Source organism: Pleuronectes platessa, chromosome 24 (genome assembly GCF_947347685.1).
Source record: "Pleuronectes platessa chromosome 24, fPlePla1.1, whole genome shotgun sequence".
In the NCBI taxonomy this organism is placed as follows: Eukaryota; Metazoa; Chordata; class Actinopteri; order Pleuronectiformes; family Pleuronectidae; genus Pleuronectes; species Pleuronectes platessa.
Window position 1 is genome coordinate 1,587,673 of NC_070649.1, and position 11,090 is coordinate 1,598,762.

General features: G+C 43.2%; 1 protein-coding gene across 1 annotated transcript; it reads right to left on the bottom strand.

Moving 5' to 3' along the window:
* Positions 1 to 3,842: 3,842 nt before the first annotated feature.
* Positions 3,843 to 4,628, bottom strand: LOC128431011 (leucine-rich repeat-containing protein 3-like). Its single transcript, XM_053417200.1, has one exon. The coding sequence runs from the start codon at positions 4,626 to 4,628 to the stop codon at positions 3,843 to 3,845; it is 786 nt and encodes a 261-aa protein (XP_053273175.1).
* Between the last annotated feature and the right edge of the window lie 6,462 nt (positions 4,629 to 11,090).

Sequence of the window (11,090 nt, forward strand, 5' to 3'; positions counted from 1 at the left end):
CTTTGTTGGTGAGTGTTTGTCTCAGGTTGTGAAATAACACAAAGGTTGAACAGAGGAAAGTCGTGTGTGAAGTTCTCGTGTTAAATATAGATACGAAGAAGACAGATCAGATTTTCTCTCACGTGTATTTCGAGCCGTGTCAGAGACAAAAATTAATGGAGCAGATTAATCTCATGATCTCATCCCTGGATTCTATAGTTAACCAGAAAGAATCGGTTTCACATTGTGTTGAGATTAATCACAAGTGAAGAGATTTATCAGCGTCAGAAAATTGGAGAAATTAGTCTCGGTCACAAAATAGAAACTTTCTCAGATGTGAGAAAGGAATTGGGGAACTTGCTTTTAGCTCCTACGTCACTGGGATTAGAACACAGGTGACATCCTGTTGAATGGGATTTCATTAAAACACACAAGTGCTGCAACAACTATTTCCTTTAATCATACCGTGGATGTTTGAGGCCGAAACAACTGCAGCCTGCAAATCCTGAGGAACCCAGAGAAGAGAAGGAGAAGTCGAGTTTCCTCAGAGGAGGGTTTTGATCACTGGACTTCTGGGATCAACTCAGCTCCTTCAGGAAACGACCTTGGATGAGTCTCAAACCCACAACGTGTGGCCGAGGAGCCTCATGCATCAGAGCAGAGGGACGACTCGGAGTTCTTATTGTAAAACAGCAAACGCTGAAACGTGCACAGAGAATTCATCCTGAGTTAAGATCTGTACGGTGGCTGAGAGAGTTCAACTCCCTGAAAATGAAGAAAACACATGCAAATAGAAATAAACATGTGGAAACTAAGGAAGCAACTTCATGTTTTCTATTTGCAGTGAGTTGAACTCTCTCAGCCACCGTAGATTTCGACCCTGAAGCATCATGGGAATCCTGATTATCCCACTGACAGGTGTGTGTGTGTGTGTGTTTATCTAATCACACAACAGGTGAGTTTGCATCTTTTCTTTCACCTTTTCAGTTAGATTCTCTCATTTTGGATGTTTTTATTAATTTAGCATGTTTTCCGAGCAGGTGGCATTCTGCAGTGTATTTGTTTCTGTGCAGTAAAACAAAACCTGAACCATTTATTGTTTGTCATCTTGTATTAAACATCATCACCACAGTAACTTTGTGTAGTAAAACAAATACGTCAGTGTTAAATGAAGTTGTGATTAAAGACAGAAAGAGTTTGTGTTACGGCTGAAGGGAACAAACATCTTCTCATCCTCTGTCTCTGCAGCCGAGGCCTGAACCTGGAACAGTGAACCAGGAAGAAGCTCTGACTGATAAAGGTGAGAGTGTGTGTGTGTCTGTGTCTGTGTGTGTGTGCGTGTGAGCATTGATAGACAAAGTGTGTTATTTAATCAGTAGTTTTGTGGTTTAGTTTCTTGGTGAAAGCTCCAGTGTCATTTCTAAAGAATGGATTATCTGGTTACAGGAAGTAGGATTTATAATCTCATTTTCCAACCATGAAGGGACTTGAACCCTCAACCTTCTGGTTCATGCTCATCAGCCCACGCGGCCACACAATGAGCAGTGGATTGAACCCATGTGATCTGTGGGGTTATGGAAGTTCAGGCTCCGGATCAGGTCACAACACTTTTAAATTTAAATCTTCTGCTGTGAAAGAGCCTCAACCTGACCGACAGTGATTAGAGAGGAAATGAAAACACAAACACATTCCACTCCTCTGAAGGTCGTTGTTCCTGAGTGACGACGACCTTCAGGCTCATCGGTAGAGAAATGATAAATCTCCTCAAACAAGGTTTCATCCCACCTTTTCATTCAGATCATAAATCACTGACACGCTGATGGATCGGAGCACGAACACTGAATAATACAACATTAATAAAACAACACATTTGAGGAGAGTGTGGTGACTCGGACGGAGGAGGAGAATCACTCAGGTGAGCGTTTGGCTGAGGCTGAGAGGTAGAAATGACAGTGACGTGCTGGAGCGCCGCCCTGGTGGAGGGATGTAGGTGATGCAGAATCTATTCTTCCTGGAAATATGATGAGCACAAGTTTGTCACAAGCGATTTTGAAACATCCAGAAAGAAAAGAAATGAATGAAGTCGTTCACGTGATTATATAAATGGACTCGGTGTGAGCCTCTTTAGATTTATGTATAAGCAGGATGGAGTTATTTCTGGGCTCCAGGACACGTATTAATATTCTGCCTCATCCAGATCTATGCAGCTGAAGATGTATGACTTCCATATCTGGAGCTGTGGGTGTTTCTTCATAATAATCTGCAGGCAGGGATCAGATGACTTGATGCATATGTTTTATTGTGGAGGTGAAAAAGCATGTGACATAAACATCGCTCCAGAAACAATGAAGAGACAGAGAAGAGCAGATGTTGGACTGATGAGCTTTAATGTTCCTGAATTAAATACATGAAACAAACTTATATTCCATCGTGTTTCAGCTCCTATGACTTTAACATGACCAGAATAAGACTTTTAGTTTATTTACCATCCTGTACTATCTAGCATTACTAAGTCAACCTGCATCTAGAGGAGCATGAAACTTTCCTCTCCCACCTCAAACTTTAGAAATGTGATTTGAGTTTCTCTCAGACAGAAATCGATTATTTTTACTTCCACCAGGGATCAAGTTATTACCTTTTTGGAAGCAACACATTAAAGTGACAAGTGTCAAAAGTTTGATTCCTGAAGGCAATTCCACCTTAAATGTGAGATGAGCGTCGTAGAACATCTGCTCTGCTGCTCCTCATCCTCGATTATAAAACATACAAAGTTTTTACATTCAGAAGGACACAGGGAATTTAACAGATCTTAAATTTACGTTTCTTTTCTCTGCTACTCACCACAAAATCTCCCTGCAGAGAAACGACTATTTTCAAACACATCATAAAGCTTTACGCTAATAAATCTACTTAATATTAAGAAGTGATATTTCTGTAATACCCCCCCCCCCCCCCCGAAGCTGTGCTGCTCATTCCCTACGTCCCTCTGTCAGTTGATGCAGCAGTGAGAGACTAAATAAACCGGTCTAGAGGGCAGACCCTGTCCTGAGATGATGCCTGGACGCCGGCCAGGCTTTTATCCTTACCGGGGGGGGGGGGGAATTGCCTCACGCCCCCCCGCTTGGCGCCCTGACAGCAGCCGGGTTCCAGCTCCTGCTCCGGCTGCGACTCTGTGAGTTTCCTGTAGCTCGTTTCTGGAGGGAGGGAGGAAGTCGATGTGTATGACATCACGTCCTGTCAATCTGGACGTTTCACTGCGTTTATATACAATCAAATAACTAATGAAACTAAAGAAATATGAACGACCTAAACTGATCTTAGAGAAACACAAGTGTACTGAGGAGAGGTTTATCAACTGTACCGCAGTCAGCCACCAGGGGGCGATCAAGATAGTTTGTACTGTTTTTCGTCCATCTTTATTTACAGTCTATTATTAATACACCGATCCTCGTCTTCCTCCTGTGGGACTGATAAACGGAATCTTATCTGATCTCTAACAGACACTAAACATTCAGCCTAGCCCCGGAGATAACGCTCACCTCAGAGATGCGTCTTTGCTTTATAAATTAGAATCGTGAAGAAGAAACTAATCGAGATGCTGAGGCGGTGTTTCCTGCTCGTCACATGTTCAGTAACTTTTTATCAAGTTAGAAGTTTCATTCAGCAGCTTTTAAAGATTCTTCCGCTGCTTTTACTCCACAGCTTGATGCTGACGCGCCTCTGTGCCTCGTGCTGCTTCTATCACAGCAGAGTTTCATCACCTGCTTCAAAGCTGTTATCACTTTTCCTTATGTTCTGTAAACATATTCACTGGTGCACGTTCATCTGTGTTCATTGGTTCAGCTGGTCCCTTCAGACCCGCTCTAGAGCACGCTGCTGGCCGTGTCGTAGTCCTTGCTGACGTGCGAGGTGCTGGGCAGAGACTTCAAATACTCCATGTGCCTCCGGGCGTCCTCCTGGTTGTGTCTGATGTAGTAGATGATGTACGCCGTCACCATGGAGAACCAGCAGAACATGGCCACAAACATGGCCACATCGGTCGTCTTGTGGTGGAAGTTGCAAAAGTTGATGCCCGAGTCCAGGACCTGGATCACCGGTTGTCCCACGTACTCCTCCTGCACCGACGTGAAGCAGATGACCTCGTTGATGGTCTCCGGGTCGAGCCTCAGCTCCCTCAGCACCTCCTGCAGGGAGCACTCGCAGTGCCAGGGGTTGTGGGAGAGGCGGATTCGGGCGTGGAGCTTGGCGAACGTGTCCTTCGGGAGGCTGCTGAGCTGGTTGTTTGAAAGATCCAGGTTCCGCAGGCCTTCTGAAATCCCCTGGAAGGCGCCGGCCTCCACGCTCTCGATGGCGTTTTGAGATAAGTCCAGCTCCCGGAGGCGGCGGAGGTCTGTGAACGCCTCCTTCGTGACGTGTTTGATGCGGTTTGAGGAGAGCAGGAGAACCACAGTGTCGGGGGGGAGGTTGGGGGGGATGCTCTCCAGGTTGCGGGAGGTGCACTGCACCACCACGCCGTTTCTGTCCGTGCAGTGACAGGTCTGAGGGCAGGTGGACGTGGGCATGACGGAGGACAGGAGGCACAGCGTTCCCACTAGAGACGCACAGGAAGGAGGTCTTACCGATGAGCTGCACCATCGAGAGGCCCCCATTAGAGGGCGGTCACACCGAGGTCAGCCCTGCATCGGAACCACGCAAGGGGCTGCGAGGCTGCGGCTGGGTTCCTTCAGATATCAATGACCAATGACCAATGACGTGCATCCAGGAAGTTAGGTGAACGTGAGCCTATCAGAGGGTTGAAGGTGAAGTTTTCTAATGTAGCCGATTGGCCGATGCAGTGCTTTGCCGCATGACGTTGTGTTTCTCTGTGTTACGGCAAAACCTGATGCGCTGGCACCCAGCCGGTGTCACCGGGTCGTCCCTGGTCCAACACAACGCGATCAGGCGGCCGAAGGTTTGCATTCTCGCTCAATGAAAGGTCGAAGGAGAAAGACCCGGTGATAATAAAGTCTTCAGGGTCGTAGAGCTCGTCCTGGTTGATTCATAGAAACCTGTGATGGATGATAAGATGCAAAGAGAAAAGGTGAGACACAGAAAACGTCAAGTCTTCACAAAAGGTTTCTCTTATTCAGCAATTTCTTTGTTTTTGATTTTGAAGAATAATTCTTCTCACCTCCTCATTTTTATTTGGTCAGTTTTCCGGTGCCATCGTGGACGAAACACCTATTGAGACAAATCTCTGCTCCTCAGACTCCGTCCTCCTCTGGAGTAAAGTTCAGGATTATCATAACAATGGAGTGTTTCTGTGGTTTGGCTCCTTTCACTGAAGATCCACCCTGAGAGAGAAACACGGAGCGTTAAACCAGGTGCAGGCTCATCAATATGCAGCAGATGAACTTTGAAAACAGCGATTTGTGATTAAATAGAGTGAAAAGTCAGAAGAGTGGTGATGTGTGTGTGAGCAGTGAAGGTCACGATGAACGTTTAGACGAGTCCAGGACACGATGTGGTTTCCTGCGAGATAATAACGCACAGAACAGCTGATCGGTATCTTTTGATAAAGACAATTAATGTCAGAGTCCGAGAATTATATTAATAATCATCAGATAAAAACTCCATCAGTGCAGGAAGATGATACAAAAAGTGCAGGAGGTGCAAAAGACCCAGAACCAAAAACAATATGAATCCTACTGAGAATATTATAGGGTCACGATGAAGAAAACAGGATATTTTTATTGTAAATCTACTAATTTTATAATAAAGGAGATAAAATCATTGGGTTTTAAACCAAAAATCATTATTACAATTTCTTATTCTTCTATGAAATTTTCTAGGATTTTGGACTAAAAACAAATTTTATTGTTTAAATATTCTCAGAAACAATCAACAGGTTAATTAAGGATGGAAATTATATTTGCAGCCTTAGAAACACTATAAACAAGCTAAAGATGCTGAGGAATATGATTTAACAGTGGAGGAATTAACCCAAAAAAGAATTAGTATCCTTGTAGTCTTACATATTCATATCATCAATATGTACATGCAGCTCAACCCCCTCCTGGAAGAAATAAGAATAGGAGAAGTGAGAGTATAATGTGATTAGAGTCGGCACCTACCTCCGAGCTTCACTCTGTCCGCTTCAGATAAGCTTCCACAGTCTCAGGGGAGATTCTTCTGTTCCTCTTGACATCCAGGAATAAATGAGCAGAGACAAGAAGAAGAAGAAGAAGAAGAAATTCATTCTTCTGCAAATAAATAAACACACGTCTCCGGTGAAACGGAGAGAAAGCAGCCGGAGTCCAACACTTTAACGTCAGCTTATGAGGTCCTGTCAGTGCAGCTCTGCAGCAGAGTGTGTGTGTGTGAGTGTGTGTGTGTGTGTGAGTGTGTGTGTGTGTGTGTGTGTGAGTGTGTGTGTGTGTGTGTGTGTGCAGACAGTCCCGTTGCTCTCTCTCTCTCTCTCTCCAGTCCTGTGAGAAGCTTCACCTCCGACTCAAACTCTCATTCAGCACAAACTTTAATCGTCGTTTTTCATACTCAAAATGTATTTGAATTAATTTCCGTGACCTTTTGTGTGGTTTACTTATCATCCTCTTTATATAACTGCACCCACTGGTGTATTAAATTTAAATTTCATGCTCACTTGCCTCTATAAATGACATCTGAGCATCTTGTGAAGGTTTGAGGACGACTCCTCCACCTTTGCACATTTAATTTAAATCATCTCTTTATTCTTGTCTCTGTTCGTTTGATGCAGACGAAAGGAAATTAAACTATAACAAAAAAAAACTTTTCATCAAAAAGCACTTAAGTTAAAGAATGTTAAATATCCAGTAAACTCCCATGATCCGTCATCAACTAGGTCTTTTGCTATTGTTTTGATTGAGAGACCCCTAGTGGCCGAAGTTGCATATTAAAACGTTTAAATTGTTTTAAATTGACCAGTCCAGCATTTCCGTTCGCTTTAATTTGACAGTTTTCAAAAGTCACACTCAGCGATGTACCAGATTAATCCTTTTCAAAATGTCTGTCCCCTCTGCGTCCTCGTCCTGGTTCTCACCTCAGACGAGTTTGTGAAGTCCTCCTCTGAAAGTCGCTCCACAGTTCAAACTGACCTCTCTGAAGCCAGAGGTCACCTTGCTCATGAAGGCTTTCACTCACAAGCTCTGAGTGGAAAAGGAAGAAGGTCAGAACATCTGTGACTCGCTGCTTTGGAGACATTTCCAGCAACGTTTGGGGATTTGCACGTCGTCTCCCTCGTGGTCGTCATCAGCCCTTTGCATTATACAGAAGGTTGTCTGTTTGCAGCTCACGGTGAAGCTGAGTGAGAGCATGGACCCGCTCCAACTCTCAGTCCACGCCAGCACAAGGACAGAGCCCTGCCTCCATGTTGTGTGCGAGCCCAGTCGGACAAATCCTCATTGAGCCGTTATTGAGGGTAAATTGATGGAGGTGAGAACAGACTGGTGCACGGCGTGGACGTCCTCTTGGTTGAGGTCGAGCCTCAGAAACGTCTGGGTTGTCATTAAGAATGGAAACATGATCCATGATCGTTTAGGGTTATAGGTTCTTTACTGTTAAAGATTGAGGAGACTTGTTTCCACGTTGAGGAACATTTAGTTTTTTTATAACTTTAACTTCACTTCCTGCTCCATCAGTCATCCGCCCAATAAACTCTGACACACTCTGCAAAGCTCTGCGCTGAATTCTAGTCATATAACCATTTCTCAGCTTATTGTCTCTCTAGGAAAAACTCCCCTCGAGTCTTGCCCTGAACCCAGAAACCAATAGATTTACAGGCCTCATCTTGTGCCTTTTGTTTTAAGCCGTAAATGTTCTGTTCAGATAAACCGGTGTTCTGCCTCCGCTCTGCCAGACGCCGTCAAATACACCAGCTTTTCTCCCTGAGGATGTTTTCAGCTTTAGAACCAACCTGGGAGCAGAACAACACACTTTACCACACAACACTAACAATCCTGTGTTGTCTCTGAACTTTTCACCTCCTTGATTCTCCCAACTTTCTCAGTTCAAGTCTCACGAGCAGAGATCGAGACAAAGCAAAGAGAAACCAGAGCAAAACAAGTCACAGAAAGAAAAAATGAATCTTTATTTGTTTTTATACTTACCAACACTTTGAAATTAATACCTATGTAATTACTCACAACTAATATAGATCTGCACATAGCAAATAAATCAATTGAAAATAGTTACAAAGTTCTATCACTTTTTTTCCCCAAAACTGCAAAACACACAAAAAAAAGCTGAGAAACAAAACCAACATGTCTAGTCGTTCCTTTTTTTCCTGCTGTTGCTGCCACATGGAAAGTTATAAAACAAAAAAATAAAATAAAAGCCCAGCAAGCTACACAGCTCCCATGTATCTATGCTAATAACTAAATAACTGAATAAATAATTGCACATTGCACCCTATTATTGCATTAGTTGCAGTTGGTTTGTATACTCGGGCGTTTCGCCTACACAAATGTAAATACAGTTTTTTTTCAAACATTGAGTAACACATGAATATTGATGTTATTGAAATCACATTGCCATCACTTACAATATTCCTGTTAGCAATCCAGTTCATATTATACAACGATGAATCTGCCGGATGCATGTGCCGTGAAACCCGTCAGCGGCTGATGATCATCCACGTTTTCAGCAAAACTCTCACATGCACCGTCACAGTTGTAAAGAAGCCGTGATTCCCTCGAGGAAGTTCTTTACTTCTCCCTCTCAGGTTCCAGCGAACGGTTCCAAAGCTAAAAAGTTTGCCAGAAAAAACCCTTAATTTTAAGATTTTGGATTCGACAAACATTCCCATCGAAGTACAAGCTATGACGAGTCAAACATAAAAAGAAACACAAATCCATAATATGATGAATGCTAGCACTACTATTTGAGTTCACATCGAAATGTAAGAATTATTGCAGAATAATCGCTGACTATGCACCGTTCAGTATACTGATACAGCATTTGGTCCATTTACATGATCACGTTTAGGCCATCAGCGCCGTGAAAGACAAATTTGACATTTTGGACGAATTTCTATTCCTGTTTTTAGGCGAAGTCGAAAAGAGATCGGTTAGTTTTAAAATATCTAATCATGACTGGGTGTGGAACGGAAATTGTTTCGTCCAAATCTGAATCTCCCAAAATGTCAAACTTCTCCTTCGGGCTCAGTGTCGGCTCCTGGAACTAAAACAAAAGAAGTGTTGTGTGTGAAGAAAGAATGTTGCATTGTGGGACAGTAGATAATGTGATTCGACAATAACATTCAACAGCTGTTTATACGCGTCAACGCTGAATTGAGCTCAGCTGAAGCTCGTGAATGAGATGAGTCAAGCCGTCCAATATTATTTAGAGCATCGTCATGAGTAGAACACGCGTGGGATGGTTGAAGAACTCCACCCCCCCACCCCCCTCCCTCTCAAATGAACCACACTACACCAAAACTAACTTAGCTTAAGTTTCATGATCAACAAAAAGTCATATGTGCATCACCACACCATAAATAAACACATGCTGGTTCTGCTGAGAACCAGTGAAGCAGGAAATTGTCATCCAACCTGTCCTTTTTTAAAGAAAAACAATTAAGCTGCTGACACAGTTGCGACAATAAAAAGACATTCAAAACGTAAAGCGTCAAATCAACCGCATGACAACGAAAAGAACATGACAAGATGAACAATCGTGAAAAAGAGACTGAGTGGTCACGTCCGCCCAGACCTCGTGGGTTCCCCCCCCAATGAACCCCTGAACATTCCTTTGGCCCCAAAAAAAACCACTCGGCTTCGTCCAAACGCTCGGGCTGCTTCGCCGTGAGATTCGGCTTCGCTCCCTTGTTTTTTGGCTTTTCCCTCGAAAGCTTCCACGAGGACCCAGATCCTTATTTCTTTTTGTTTTGCAGGCAGCTTAGAGAACAGCTGCCGGCACAAGGGAAGGAAGCTGAAAAGGTTTGGACGCAACACTTGGTTTTTAGGTCCAACTAATTCCTCCCACATCAGAGGCAGTCCAGAGTAAAGTGTTGAATAGTCTATTGCATGAGCGCCGCGTAGTCGACTAATGTGCTAAGTCACAAGAGTCCTTGTACAAAACAAATACAGTATAGTAATACGTTAGTAAACAATCATTTTTAAATTTTCAGTCAGTGTTTACGCCACTGATTAGTCACTAATTCCCATTCATGCATCTATGTACTAATAATCGGTGTTGATAGAAGGAGGCTATGGCGGAAAGTTTCTCGTCTGGGCAGGAAGTAGGACTCGACGTGAGTGGACAGAAAAGCTGAAAAAGTTCGGGGTAAAGATCGGGAACACAAAGATATAATAATAACGTCTGAAGGAACGTGTACACTGAACAGGCTTCCTCAAATACACAATGATACGACACTGAACACATGCAATATAAGCAATAATGTAAATATAGGAGATGAACACGAGAAGGGAGGCTCTAGGAGTGATACCATTGGCTTAAAAGGGTCATGTGATGCAGCAAAGAGTCATGGGTAGAGATTGGAATCGTGAGTAGACAAAGATGCAAATTAGGACAAACGCAGAACAATCCAATTGTTGTTTTTTTTCAAAATATATTATCAGAATTTGATAATTTGGCTACATCCCACCACACACTCTGCCGATAGCATCACTGAGCAGCTGTAATATGCAAATATCTACCTTTCTACAAAAAAAAAGTTCAATCTTTTTACGAGCACGTCTGATACTTTTAAATGTTCTATGACGCAGCACTGACAGAGAGAAAGAAGTAAAGCAATAGATAGAAAAAGAAAGAAAAGAAAGATGAACACAAGTTGTTCCTAATAAACATTCAACATGCTTCAACAGTTCTCTAAAAAAAACAAAATACTAATCAACAGAGATTTCCTTTTTTGTAATTCTTTTTTTTAGTTTTTTTTATGATTTAATATGTGGCTCTCTGAAATATAAGTGAGCACCGAACCCTCCCCGATGTATAAACAACTTTGAACCAGGGCGGGGAAGGTGGTCGGGTCTTTTTTTTCGGGGAGCCAGAGCCAGAGTCCGGAGGGCAGCATCAGGGTTGTCTGCGGTGGTCGGTCGTTGGAAGGGGCCAAACGGAGGAGCCAGTCAGGGGTC